Source organism: Delphinus delphis, chromosome 20 (assembly GCF_949987515.2).
Source record: "Delphinus delphis chromosome 20, mDelDel1.2, whole genome shotgun sequence".
NCBI classification, from domain to species: Eukaryota; Metazoa; Chordata; class Mammalia; order Artiodactyla; family Delphinidae; genus Delphinus; species Delphinus delphis.
This window is the reverse complement of record NC_082702.1, coordinates 31419976-31434807: the sequence shown is the minus strand read 5'-3', so window position 1 is coordinate 31434807 and position 14832 is coordinate 31419976. Positions and strand designations below refer to the sequence as shown.

Here is a 14832-nt window from a genome sequence, read left to right as displayed (position 1 = left end):
AAGAATGCCCATAGCAGCCCCAAACTGGGAACAACCTGAATGTCCATCCAAGAAGAATGGATAACCCAACAGTGGGGCATGCATACCATGGAATACTAGTCAGAGATGTGAAGGAATAAACTATTGATATACACAACAATACGAATGAATTTCAGAAACAGTGGGCTGAGTAAAAGAAGCCAGAACAAAGTATTGATATTTACCATAGGACTCCATTTAAACGAAGTTCATGAATAGATGAAACCAACATGGGATAGAAATCAAACAGTGGTTGTGGGTGGGTGAGAGGTACGGACTTGGGGGGGCCGGGAACTGCTAGGGTGATGTACATGTTCTGTGTCTTGACTGGGGTGTGGGTTACATGGGGTTGTACATCTGTCAAAACTCATCAAACTCTGCAGTTGAGGTTTTGCTCATTTTACTGAATGTAAATGTAATTTAATCTCAAAAACTGAGTGTGTTTATGAATTGCCAGCCCTAGTCTCAGAGATTTTGATTCATGGGATCTAGGAAATTGACACTTTTCAGCTTAGGAATTGGCATTTTTATCACCCCCTTCCTCAGGGTGTCCTGATGCCGGTGGATGGGATAGATGTGAGTTCTGGAACTGGAGAGGGAGGCATGAAGGCCGTGTGGCTTGGAAGGGATTGGCTCCCTGAGTTCCAGAGGACCATAAGGTGTGGGGTGGAGGTGGGAAGAGGGGCCTGGGTCCACTGCACACAGTGCCCTGCCAGGGGGGCCCTCGGGTGGGTAGGTGCAAGAATGCTCGGGACGTTGGTGCCTACTGCAGGGGCTCTGGGGGAGCAGGCAGGGCCCCATCACAGAGGCCTGTGGTCAGGGGTGAGGGTAGCTGGGAGAATATCTTTGTAGCTGATGGCCAGTGGAAGCACAACCCAGGGCTAGTGTTACCAAACCAAACTTGGGTCTGCTCACCTGCACGCAGTAAAGCCCATCTACTGACACCAGGCTGTGGTGAAGGAAAGTGCAGCGTTTATTTCAGGGTCAAGCAAGGAGTCCAGGGCAGCAAGTGCTTAAAAGACCCAAACTCCCCATGGCTTTCAGGGAAAGGTGTTTAAAGACAGAGTGAGGGAGAGGGAGTTGTGGGTGTGTGATCAGCTCATGGACATTCTTCTGATTGGTTGGTGGTGAGATAATCAGGAGTCAACATCATCAATCTTCTGGTTCCAGCTGGTCTGGGGTCTACGTGCTTGTGGGCAGCATGCAGTTAACTATTCCCACCTGATGGGGGGTTTCAGTATCTACAAAACAGCTCAAAGGATTTGGCTCAGAAGATTATCTATAGCCCTTGAAGAGGAATTGAAGGTCCTTGACTTTAATGGCTAAACGATTATTTTGTCTTGCTTGCTTTGTTTCTGCATTTTCTCACTTCTCTGATTAAATTTATTCTTTGGGGCTTCCCTGGTGGCGCAGTGGTTGGGAGTCCGCCTGCCGATGCAGGGGACACGAGTTCATGCCCCGGTCCGGGAGGATCCCACATGCCGCGGAGCGGCTGGGCCCGTGAGCCATGGCCGCTGAGCCTGCGCGTCTGGAGCCTGTGCTCCACAACCGGAGAGGCCACAACAGTGAGAGGCCCGCGTACCGAAAAAAAAAAAAAAATTATTCTTTGGAGCTCGGGGGAGGCCAAGGAGGCTAAAGTTTTTCTACAAACAGGAGGCAGGTAGAGGACATGGGGGTTCTGTCCCAGGAAGGCCCCATAGAGTCCTGCTTGGTTACAGTTTCCTCAATTGAGGAGGAAAAATTACTCCTCAATCCTGAGGAGGAACAGGTGTGGAATAAGAAGGGGAATAACGTTTTAAATAAATAAATAATAGAGAGGTTAATCATAAACTCGGCAGAGGAACTCAGTTTTAGGGAGACTCCGTTTCACTAGGAATCACAGTAATAGTTAAGATATACTGAGCGCTTTACAAGTGCTAAGAGCTTTATATGCATCTATTCATTTTGTTTTCCCCATATTATAGATGAGAAAACTGAGACATCAGGGGAGTCAGGATTTGAACCCAGATAACCTGGTTCCAGGGCTCACATCCTGACCCTCCGTGCTGGTCTCCCCCTTCCACTGACCCCCACCCCCACCCCACCTCTGTATCATTGCTTTCCTGGGCATCAGATAAATTGCTGTAGTCATAGGTAGAAATATGGAGCCTCAAAAAATGACTGAGGAAAAGAAAAAGATAACTGAGGTTGGACTCCTCAAAGCCTTGGTGAGTGGGAAGCCACAAGCCGCTGTAGGGCCAGGCAGGTCTTGCAAATGAGTGAAAGGGGCAGGTTGACACATTAGGGAGTGGTGGGGATGGTGGCACGACCACTTTAAAGGGGGCAGCCATTACTGAGATGGTCCCATCGGGGCCATGCAGGAGCACTGGTCCCTGGAGACCCAGAGTTTTAAAGATTTTGATCATTCACATTCCAGTCAAGTGAAATGTGTGTGGGTGTGATGCAGCCCCGGGGGTGAGGACTGCAACGTCTGCTCTCCCCTGCCTCCTGGGTCTCCTGGAGCAGGATGGACGGCAGGCCAGTGACCTTCAGAAGGTCAGGCCTCGGTCTTCTAAGGATGAGGATATGTAACTCCCTAAAAGCCCACCCTCGCCTGCATACTGAACCTGAACTTTCTGAGGCAGCCAGGAGAGTCCCACACTGCCCTCCTGTCTGCGTGCACCCTTCCTTCCTGACAGTCAGTAGCTCCATCCCAGGATCTAACCACCCCCTCCTCAGTACTCCTTTGCCCTCTGCCAGCTTTTCCAAAGGCCTGCACGTCTGCCAAATTTTAGGATTATCTGCCTCCCACTTTGTCCCCCCATGTCCCCCGCTGCCTCCTGCTCCATTTATTGGTTGATACTTTTTTTTGTTCCTTTCTTAAATTCCATTTGCGCCATCGCGTGGCCCAATCTTTCACCTCGTTCCATATCTAGCTGCAGCCTGAGCTTGGGCGTCTGTGGGCTTTGCAGCCACATATGAAAAGAGGAGAGTTTAGCAGCAGTTTAGATTATATACTAACTTAAAGAAAACCAGGTCTCTGCATCTCCACATACATTTCCTGCCCCCTGCCTCTCCAACCCCAAGTCTTCCAGTTAAATCCAAGAGCTCTGGAGACTTTTTTCTTTCTGGCGTAAACAACAGAAATTTATTTTCTCACTGTTCTGGAGGCCACAAGTCCAAAATCAAGGTGTTGGCAGGGTTGATTTTTTTCTGACTCCTTTCTCCTTCGTTTGTCGATGGCTGTCTTCTCCTCTGTGCGTGTCTGTGTCCTAATCTTGTCTTATAAGGACACCGGTCATATTGGATGAGGGCCCACCTTCATGACTTCATGTTAACTGAATTATCTCTTTGAAGACTATCTCCAAATACAATCACCTTCTGAGGTGTTGGGGGTTAGATTTGCTTTAACCTCACACATGCTTCTTATAAAACCTCGCTCATCAGTAGGTGTGAGCCGGGGTCTCACGATGCAGGATGTGGGCATGTGGGTGTTCCAGACCCCCCTACAGGCTGTCACCATCCTCCACCTGACCCTGGGGCCTCTGCCCCCCCTAAGATGCCTGGCACATTGCACCCCACCCCTGGGCAGATGTGAGGGAAAAAAGCCCATCTCCTTGCTCATAGCAGGACAATTAAGATGACCTTAACTGCCAAGCAGAAATAGAGACACAGATGTACAGAACAAATGTATGGACACCAAGGGGGAAAGGGGTCGGGTGGGAGGAATTGGGAGATTAGGACTGACATATATACACTATTGATACTACGTATAAAGTAGACAACTGATGGGAACATACCGTATAACACAGGTAACTCTACTTAATGCACTGTTGTGTCCTAAATGGAGGGAATATATGTATATGTATGGCTGATTCATTTTGCTGTGCAGTAGAAGCTAACACAACATTGTAAAGGAACTATACTCCAATAAAAATTAATTAATAAAAAAATGGTACTATAATCATTCTTTGAAATATTTGGCAGCAGACAAAAAGAAAATTATCAGAACACTTAAGTGCAGGTACCCTTCTAAATACTTAGGCACATTTACGTAATTCTCACCCTATAAAGAAGGTATTGTCGTCAAGCCATTTTATAGATAAAGAATAGAAAAATTAAGAAACGTGCCCAAAGTTCATTGGGCCAATGGTGATCCTGGGGCTTGAACCCAGGGAGCAGTCATCCTGGCTGCAGAGCCCATGCTCTAAGTCATTATGCTATTTCACCACTTGATGATGAGATGGTCCTATAAATATCAACAAATTTATCAGACCTAACATTTAGTTGCAGCCCTTCACATGGCAGGCACTGTTTTTAATAGGTGACATGTGTTATCTCATTTTGTCCTCATGACAACTTTTTTAGGAAGGGAGATACTAACTTCTAAAATCTCCCTTTTACAAAGGAGACAATCAAAGCACTGAGAAGTTAAGTAACCTGCCCAAGGTCACACAGCTAAGAAGCAGTAGAGACAAGATTCAAACCTATGTAATCAGGTTCCAGAGCCCGTGCTCTCAACGCCTCTGCCCTAAGTCAATAAATCACAACAGTATGAAAAATACAGTTCAAACAAATTAAAAAACCCACAAAATAATGTGTTTTCTAGAAGTACATGTGTAAGCATATATTAGAATAAGTACTCAATGTGAAGAAGAAAAATGAAACCACAAAGCTGAATTTGTGATATAAAATATATACTAACTTAAAGAAAACCAGGTCTCTGCATCTCCACATACATAGAGAACTGTCTGGAATGATATTTATTACCCTGATGAGTCGTCATCTGGAAGGCAAGGGCTGGAGCCAGCTCCAGGAGTGGGGCTGGCTGTCTAAGGGGACTTGAGACCTATCTGTAATGTTCTAATTCTTTTTACAAGAAGAGTATATTCGTGTATTATGCATAATTAAAAATTAATAATGCCCCGAATAGTCTACACGGACATATACTAAAATGGTACCAAGGACCATCTCTGGGTGGTGAGATTTTCTTAGTTCTTTTCTATAATTTATAAATTTTCTACCAAGAGAAAATATATGACTTCAGAAATCAAGGCGGGGGAGGAAGGAAGGGAGCAAAAAGAAACAAATGTATCGTTATTGCCCCAAGATGATGCCCCCACCTTCTCCTCCTGGTCGTCTCCCGTTCGTTCTCCCAGACCCACCAGGATGTCCTGGTCCCCAGCCCCTTCCCCCAGAACAGCTTACTCCCCACTCACTGCACTCTGAGCCCCACAGTGGTGCAGACTACCTTGCCCCGTTTTGGATGGATATGTGGGCTTGGCCATGAACTTCTCCAGGGTGGGCCCTCCGTGCTGGCCTCTGACCTCCCTGCAGGCTTCACTCCAAGCCCTGGTCCATGGGCATCAATCAGTGTTGATGGAATTTACATTGTTCAGAGTCCTTCAAAATAGAAGAGGAGAGGATCCTTCATGTCCACCTTTCCCTCCCCACCTGGGACCCCCTCTGAGTTCCAAGGGTCTTCTGACTACCCGTCCCACCCCCATGTGCCTCCAAGGGTGCATTGCCAAGTCCACTGAGCACCTACTATGTGCCAGACACTGTTCTTGACACTGGGATTGGCCCACAGTGACATGCCCAGTAAATGGCAAAGACAAGGATTGACCCCAGCCTTCAGATGCCATATCTGATACTGACCCCAGATCCTCAGACCCCAGACCCATCAGTGATTAAATTCATGGTTTTGTTAGAGTCCCCACAGCACTCACAGTTAATTTCTCCAATGTGGTTATTCTAAAGTCTACAGCAATTTACTTCACAGCCGCCGTTCACTGTTCTTGGGTCTTCCTTGACCGAATAAACACTTAAGGTAACAAGCAGAAGAAATGAGGGAATGTAGGTCAGATTTCATCTGAACCTATAAAGCCAATAAGGGGATTATTATATTACTTCATGGGCTAAGTAAAAAAAATTATGCATTTTAAACTATAATTATAAGGCATCTTTCATGATAAATATATAATGGCTTATGAATGGTTTCCTTCAAATAATGTCCCTGTTTCCAAAGAGATAGAACTTTAATTCACAAGTTTGCTTGTCTGACTTTCTAATGTACACACCCTGCCAATTAACATCTGCAGAAAGCAAGGATTTTTCCGTTAGTAAAGTCCCTGGCCCCATGGAATGTGCATTCTGTTAGGGGAAGTTAGAAAATGACAGGTGCTCAGGAAAAAAATAAAGCTGGGAAGGGGAATGGGGTAAGTTTCTGAGGGGGGGACAATGAGACTTGAAGGAGATGATGGAGGGAGCCACTGACAAAGCATCCCAGGCACAGGGGACCAGAAGTGCAAAGGCCCTGAGGCAGAACATTTTTGACAGTCCTGAGGTACAGGACTAGGCAAATGGAACTGGTGGGAGGGAGTCATGTAGGGCCTTGTAAGCCAACATAAGTACTTTGGTTTCTACTCCAAGAGAAGTGGTGAGCTATTGGAGGGTTTGGAACAGAAGATGAGATGTTCTACCAGGATTAGTCCGGCCGCTGTGTTAGGAACAGACCAAGGTTCTAGCTGCACTCACTTGAATTCTCTTGAAGCCTCTTGAAACATTGTTGTTATTGCTATTAAGTATTATTCATATTAATAACAGTTGTGGAACTTGGCTTCTGTCCAAGACTGAGCTCTGAATAACCATTTTATCTGGGCCCAGAGGGACAGGGAGGTGGCACAAACCTGGAAACCGAGTTTTGGGATTATTCACCATCCTCAAGGTCAGCCAGCATTCAAGGTCACCATAGCAACAGCTCCGACACTTCCGGACACTGAGGTCCACAGCCCTCCTTGCTGCTAACAGTCGCTGGAGGGCCCTGCCTTGGGCTTAGTGTATCGCTTTGTTTTTTCTGTCAGACAAATTTGGAAAATACTGCTTTAATACAAGATGTTCCCATTTTATGGCATCCTAAATATGTCTAATTATCTCCAATTGTACTATGAAATTCTCAAAAAAATCTTCACAAAATGAATTTAACTGTGCCTGACTATAACTTATAAATGCATTGCAAATAGGACTTTTGGTAGTAGGGAAATTGGGGACAAAGTTAATGTCCTAAAAATTCAAACTAAGGCTTTAGAAAAAAGGGGGGGGTCACTGCTTATAGCAGTTTATGCTAACTCCGAATTGTTTTCCCAAGGGCCTGTCATCTGTGAACTTAGAACTACTTTCTAAGATCTGAGCAAAGCAAATCTGATTGTCTTAACTTTTTGAAGCGCTGGTTGGTTGACCAGCAAGACTGAATTGGGATTTCCCGCAGAGTGCAATGAACTAAATTACCATCAGGTGGCAGCAGACATCCATTAAAAGTCAATCCCTTTTTAAGCTGTAGTCCTCAGACTTGCAGATATGAACCAAAGAGCTATGGCATTGCGAGGGGGAGTACTTAGAATTCTGGGTAACCATAGCTAAATTATGTTGCTGATTTTTAAAAAACATATCCAGCTGTCAATGTACCTACGACCCCCTGCCCCCCAACCCCTTCCCCCGGGGACTTACTAGGTAAATGAACCAGTTCTCAAATGGGGATTATTTTGCGCCCCAGGGGACGCTTGGCAATATCTGAAAATATTTTTGGTTGTCACTCTAGGGGAGTGCTACTGGCATAGGGTAGGTGGAGGCCAGGGATGCTGCTAAACACCCTGCAATGCACAGGACGGCTCCCACAACGAAGAATCTTCTGACCCGAAATGTCAGTACTGAGCTTGAGACACCCTGGATTACATAACAAAGTCCTGCTTCTGATGAAGTGAGACTGGGCTCCCTGGGTCTCTACTTTTCTGTAGCCTGGCCCCCTGTCCAGGGAGGAATCACTCAGTGATGCTGCAGCACTGAATTGTGTGAGGACACTGGAAAATAGATCCCATCGCTGCCTGACTGTCTGATCTCCTTGGATCTTTGTCTTTCATTGTTTTGGAAAATTCTCAGCTATCTTTTTTTCAAATATCTTTTCTATCCATTTTTTTTCTCTCTTCTCCTTCTGGGATTCCAGGTACACATATATTGGACATGAGATATTGTCACACATCTCTTGGATCCTCTGTACTCTTGTTCTTTTTTCTCCACTACTTTTTCTTCTTATTTAACTTGGGTAATTTATATGGCCCTCTCTTAAAGTTCACTCATTCTCTCCTCAACTGCCTCAAATCTACTGAGGAACCCATTGGAGTTATTCTTTTTTTGGACAGTCCTATTTTTATTTATTTATTTTAAAAACTTTTATTAAAGTATAGTTGATTTACAAAGTTGTGTTAATTTCTGCTGTACAGCAAAATGACTCACTTATACATATATATATTCTTTTTCATATTCCTTTCCATTATGGTTTGTCACAGTATATTAAATATAGTTCCCTGTGCTATACAGTAGGACCTTGTTGTTTATCCATCCTATATATAATAGTTTGCATCTGTTAATCCCAAACTCCCAATCCATCCCTCCCCCACTGCCCCTCCCCATTGGCAACCAAAAATCTGTTCCCGTTGGAGGTATTCTTCATATCTTACTATTCTTTTTAATTTCTAATATTTCCATTTGCTTCTTTCTTAGAGCTTCTCTCTCTCTCCAGAAATTACCCATCTGCTCTTGTAAGTTTTTCATAGAGTTATTTAGATTCCTACTTTTGTAGTTCTAACACCTGGGTTATCTCTGAATCTGGTACTACTGACTGCTTTGCCCTTTTAGTGTGTTTTTTCCTCTCTCCTTTTTTTGTGTGTGTTTATAATTTTAGATGAAATGCTTGACACCCTGTGCAGGGGGGAAGAAACTGAAGTAAATAGTGTTTATGACTGGGGATGGACATGCCTCTTCTACTAGACTGGGGCTTGTGCGTGCGTGTGTGTGTGTGTGCATGTGACTGTGTGTTGGGGGACTTGAGGCAATTTAGTCAGGAGTTGAGCAGAGCTTGGGTTCTGCTATGGTTCTCTTAAGTGCACCACCTGCTTCAAATTCTTTTTGTACTACCTTGTGCTGAGGGGGAGGGCTTGCTGAAAGGTTTCACTCAGTGTTCCTGTTTTGCCCTCAGTTTGGGGCCTGCCCTGTGCTCCTGCCCCTCAGGGAGTCTCTCTCCACACGTTCTTCCTCCCCCAGTGGTGGATTTCTGCTGCTCAGTACTTACTGCTTGATAACTTGGTGGTGGAATCCAGGGGCGGGTTCTTGTGTCCTGGTCCAGCCGCAATCTTAGGCAGTCCCTTGGTCATGGACACGGGGTTTTCTCAGTGATTCTCCCCTCCCCTGCAGTAAAAGACCTTTAATGATTGGGACCCAGGTTAGTTTCCTGTCCCTTTCCCAGTAGTAGAGGGTTTTTAAATTTTCCTTTCCCTCAGCTTCAATAGGTCTTCCCCAGGGCCCAAAGGGGAATGGGTTTGCTGCCTTTTCCCAGTGGTTAAGGGATTTTGTTTCTTAGGGGGAGAAGCGTCTGGGCAGGGCTTCAAGCCTGCATCCTCTGGTCTTACTACCTGTTCCCAATATTTCTCACAGGTCCCTGACAGAGGTCCATGGAGAAGGGCCTGTAATGAGGCCCTGTACTCTCCTGTGGGTCCGTGGCTCCTGACGATTTTATACTCTCATACTCACCTATGTTTGGCCTTTAGCCCTCGATTCGAATTTTAAGAGTAATTGTACTCACACATATGGTGACTCCATCTTCCATCTGTCTGCAGACGGTAAGCCAGTGTTCACTTCCCATCTCTCCTTCAAAATGCCTGTCTTCCCCGAGATTTCAGGGTAATTGTTTGCCTTGCAACCTCTTTGAATGAGTCAGAGAAAGTCATGATTTTGAGGATAATCCACTTTTTTCTTTCTGTTAAGGTGGGAGTGGCATTCCTTAGAGCTTTCTATATCCCAGGAGCCAGAAGTCACCCCAGGGGTTCTGAAAGAGTCAGTTTTCACGTGACACTTCAGGGACGCACTTCAAGGTGGTCACTGCTTGTACCTGATGTGGTCCAGGATGCAGAAAGGGTTCAGAGGAATTGCTGGAAGAGACGGCCTCAGGGAGGGGCCTGGGAGGATACTGTGTAAGTTGAAGAAAGAATTGTAGACCTGTGGGAGGGTCAGTAAGGGCCACACAACAGTGCCACAGTGTCACCATGGCAAGTCCCCCTCCTTCCCACTCCAGGTACATCCTCGGTCTGTGCCCCCTCCATGTCTACAGGCGGCTCCACATGGAGGAGAGGGACACTGCCCTCTGGTTCCCTCACATCCACTTACTGGAGTTGTTGACGGCCCAGAGACATGGAGCAGATGCAGTGTCCCCCTCAGCCCCTCCCAGGGCCCAGCCTACTGGACTCTTCCTGTCCAGAGGCCAAGCCAGAGCTGCCTGAGTCACCTTCCTGCCAGTGGTGCCCTCTCTCATCCTTCTCTCGCTAATGAGGATGACTTAATTCCAGCCCAAGACAAAGACACTGACTTGGTCTCCAAAAGAACATTTATTTCCAAAATTGAGGCCACAGAAACAGAAATTCCCCCTCCCTGACCTCTGCTACTCCCATCAGATAATTCCCCAGCCTCCACAATAAGATGCCTCTTAGGCCCACAAACACCTTCTATAGAATACCCCTGTCTGGGGTCCCACAAGCCCCCAAGGCCAGCTGAGCCTCCCGTTCACAGCTCAGCATGTTTTAACTGGGGTGGCTTCTTTGCCGCCTCCTTGGACAGGAGCTCGTTCCAGAAAGCCACTTCCTTGTCTTTCAGCTTCTCGGCTGCCTGGGTGGTGACGCCAATCTGAAGGTACCCTTCTTTCTGGTCATATACTGGCCAAGGGGGAAGCCCCTCCCCATTGGGATTCCTGGGAACAGAATCACATAGAAATTCCCCAAAGCTACTGTGTGGCCCCAACAACCCTCAGAGATTGTCAGGGACCCCCTGGCTTCATCTCTGCCAAAGGCTCATACGCCTCCAGAGACAGGAGGCTGACCATCTCCTGGGCAGCCTGTCCACTGAGGGAGCTCTCACGTCAGGGGCCACAGGGCGGGGAGTTTGCCCAGCACACGTTGAAGCTCCTCCCACCCAGCAGACACGCCCTGCCCCTTCCCAACCCTGCTCCGTCTGTGCCACCAGCTCACCCGTTCCGAGCAAAGTTGGCCCAAAATTTCATCACCATCTTGCTGAGATTGGTCTCCTCTTCTGAGGCACCATCTGTGGGGAGGAGACAAAGCCATTGCTACTCAAAGTGTGGTTCAGGGGCAGCAGCAGCCCTTGAGAACTTGTTAGAAATTCAGAAACGGGGCCCTTACTCCAGACCTACTGAGTCAAAACCGCATTTTAAGAAGATCTTGGGTAATTCAAGTGCACTTTAAGCTTGACAGTTACTGACCTAGGTCGGGCTCAGTGAAGGGCTGTAGTCATAAACTGGCTGGGTCACAGGGCCACACCCCAGGGTTTCTGCTACAGTAACCCCACCTCCCAGGATACTCTCCTTTGGGTCTTTTTTCAATCTCCTACACCCACACACATTTTCATAGAATCTGAAAAATAACCAAGCTGCAAGGCCCCCAAAGAGTCACCCAACCAGAAAGTGCCCAGAGGCACTGCCATGTACAGCCCTGGGTTGTGTCACACACAAGTTGTCGGTAACTGCTGAGGGTTAAGACATTGAAGACGTCTGTGAAAAGTCTTTCTTTAAAATATTATACTCTTAAGTGTATTAAAATATTAAAAGATATGACTTTTAGGTAGATAGATGGATGGTTGGATAGACAGAAACATATTAGTCCTGATTCAAGGTTAAGAGCAATTCTAACCTTACTCTCACGTACCTTCTGATATGCTCTTGTGAGTGCGAAGTGAGTGGTGGCATTCTAGCCCTGAGCAGGGCCCTGCAGGTGACCCACCTCCTGTCTTACTGATGCCCAGATCTGGATTCTTAGAGTGACCATGGAGGAGGGCGCAAGGATACACATTCTCCACCATGCACATTAGAGCAAGAGAAAGGTTAGGACCCTTTGTCCTTCAACCCTGTTATGGTGAATTCAGGAAACTAAGACCTGGAGAGAAGGAGGAACTTGCCCAAGGCCACCAAACCAACACTTGAACCCAGATCCCCTAACTCCAAGTCTGTAGTCACCAAAGGGCCATCACCTTTCAAAAATGGAGCCCCGAAGACCGAGAAGAGCTCATCCCCATGGTCCCCCATCACCGTCTTGGGTTTCATGGCTGATGAGAAGCTTGGGCGATACTGGAACTCATACATGTAAGTGGGGGCTCCGGCATCTGGAAGACATGGATTCATGCACAGTTCACTTCAGCAGACGCACACCTGGATGGTATCAAGGGCTCCAGAGGTGGGTGGGAGGGGCGCTGTGAGCAATCAGGAAATTGGGGGCATGCCTGGTCCTGAGTGAACAACAATATTAACAGCAGCTGCCCGTTGTGAGAAGCAACTGTGTGCCAGATCCTGTGTGTCCCTGCAGGAAGCCCCTGGTTATCAGCATAACAGAGAAAAAGACTTTTGGAAAAATTTCATGATTTGATTAAGGGTGCATAGTTGGGGGAGGTAGAATAGGATTTGAGCCAGGTATTCATTGAATGAATAAGTGAAGATTGATTGAATAAATCAATGAATGTTGAAACCTTGGGTAGATCCATTCAAAATAACTACAGGGGCACTAGGTCAACTCACATAAGCCCCTTCTGATGCATTCATACACACACGACGTCTATATGCACACACTTTACACTACCGTATTTCATTGCTAACAGGTTAGTCTTCATTCCCTTGGAGAATACCTGCAGCCTGACAGGTGTCTTCTATTATGCCCATTTTGAGCGTTTCTGGTGTTTTTCACATGTATTCCAAGAAGAGTGAAGTAAATCCACGTTGCTGGTCTGAAAGTGCAGATATTTAAATACAAGCCTATGCAGAAAGGGGAGAGTCTATTCCTTGTGTCTCAGGAAACCACAATTCAGCATTTCCTTTTTCTCTGTCATCTCACAGGTCTTGCTTCCTGCTTGGCGCAGGGAATGTTAAGGTAGTGGCAGAAGGAAGAAGGGGCCGAGGAAGGGTACAGTTCCTCCCTCCTCCTCTCCCCTGCCCCTATGCTCACCACCCCCTCTCTAAGCCCCAGGAAGATGTCAGTTTTCCTGCTGATGCTTCAGCAGCGTCGCCCATCTTGCTCCTTCAGGGCTAACTCACGGGCCACCCGCCCGGGGAGCTCTGTGCTCTGCATTGATCATTATGCCCAGAGTGAGTGACTCTACCCGGGAAGGGTCAGGCCACAAGTCAGACTGGCAGGAAAATATCACACTTTTTCCCTTCCTGGGGACAGAATCACATTTGGAAAATGCAGAAAAAAGGAATAAGAACAAAATGATCACATCTAATCCCACCACTCAGAGAAACCTGTTAATATTTTAGCACTTATCCGACTTATGTATATAAAATTAGGATACTATTGCATATGTTATTTCACATGGCTATAATAATTGCTTCATATCATTAAATATTTGCCCACAAAGTAGCTTAACAATATATGCTATCCCCACAGGAGGATGTAGAATAATCTATTTAATTGCCTCTCTCACCTCCCATCATTGCACTGTGGTTTAGCAAGAGGTGTTTTTGGAAGAAGCAATCCTTCTGTGGTCCCATAATCCACTTATTAAACAGTTGTTTCAAGGTCAAGCAGAAATTGCTGTAGGGAGGGGTTTTATCCTTGGCTCTGCCACTCAGAAGTTTTAGAATGGAACTCACAACCCAGCCAGAGAGGAAAGACCTTTTGTGAACGAGAGAACTTAATTATGGCAGCATGCTGCCCAAAATATATTCTCCTTCTTTGTTTCTTTTTGTTTTTTTTTAAGCTTTCTGCCTTAAACCTCTGAGATTTATTAAATTCCTGCAACCACAAGTCTTCAAAATAAAGTAGGCACACAATTGAATAATAACATTTAAGAACAATAAGAAAAGCAGAGGGAAGGAAAGCTAGCAATCAAAAATACACAAATTAAAAGTGTGATTTTTTGTTTTTTGGTTAGGAGGGGCTTATGAAATTAGCAGCATTATTTTTTTAATTAATTAACTAATTTATTTTTGGCTGCATTGTGTCTTTGTTGCTGTGTGTGGGTTTTCTTTAGTTGTGGCAAGTGGGGGCTACTCTTTGTTGTGGTGCGCAGGCTTCTCATTGCAGTGGCTTCTCCTGTTGTGGAGCATGGGCTCTAGGTGCAAGGACCTCAGTAGTTGTGGCACGTGGGCTCAGGAGTTGTGGCTCACAGGCTCTAGAGCACAGGCTCAGTAGTTGTGGGGCATGAGCTTAGTTACTCTGCAGCAGGTGGGATCCTCCCAGACCAGGGCTCGAACCTGTGTCCCCTGCATTACCAGGCAGATTCTTAACCACTGCACCACTGGGGAAGTCCCTATTTTTATTTTTTAATCTTAGTATCTCAACTGAGAGAATTAAGAAATCCACACTCTTAGAAAAGGAAACCCCCTGCACTGTGGTGGGAATGTAAACTGATACGGCCACTATGGAGAACAGTATGGAGGTTCCTTAAAAAACTAAAAACAGAACTACCCAGCAATCCCACTACTGGGTATATACCCAGAGAAAACCACAATTCAAAAAGACACATGCACCCCAATGTTGACTGCAGCACTATTTACAATAGCCAGGTCATGGAAGCAACCTAAATGCCCATCGACAGACGAATGGATAAAGAAGACGTGGTACATATATACAATGGAATATTACTCAGCCATAAAAAGGAATGAAATTGGGTCATTTCTTGAGACGTGGATGGATCTAGAGACTGTCATACAGAGTGAAGTAAGTCAGAAAGAGAAAAACAAATACCAGATATTAACACATATATGTGGAACCTAGAAAAATGGTACAG

General features: G+C 46.0%; 1 protein-coding gene and 1 long non-coding RNA gene across 2 annotated transcripts in view; both read right to left on the bottom strand.

Moving 5' to 3' along the window:
• Positions 1–5254: 5254 nt before the first annotated feature.
• Positions 5255–6733, bottom strand: LOC132416718 (uncharacterized). Its single transcript, XR_009517693.1, has 3 exons — positions 6687–6733; positions 5727–5875; positions 5255–5400 (listed from the first exon to the last, which is right to left on the bottom strand). It is a non-coding gene; the product is annotated as an uncharacterized lncRNA (long non-coding RNA).
• A 3684-nt stretch (positions 6734–10417) lies between these two features.
• The window catches only part of LOC132416045 (liver carboxylesterase-like), a 35686-nt gene continuing 31271 nt past the window's right edge, over positions 10418–14832 (bottom strand). The window contains exons 11-13 of the mRNA XM_059999286.2: positions 12082–12213; positions 11067–11139; positions 10418–10789 (exon numbers count right to left, since the gene is read on the bottom strand). Of these exons, the coding sequence (XP_059855269.2) occupies positions 10606–10789; positions 11067–11139; positions 12082–12213 (389 nt within the window). The 3' untranslated portion in view covers positions 10418–10605. The remainder of the gene's footprint in view (positions 10790–11066; positions 11140–12081; positions 12214–14832) is intronic.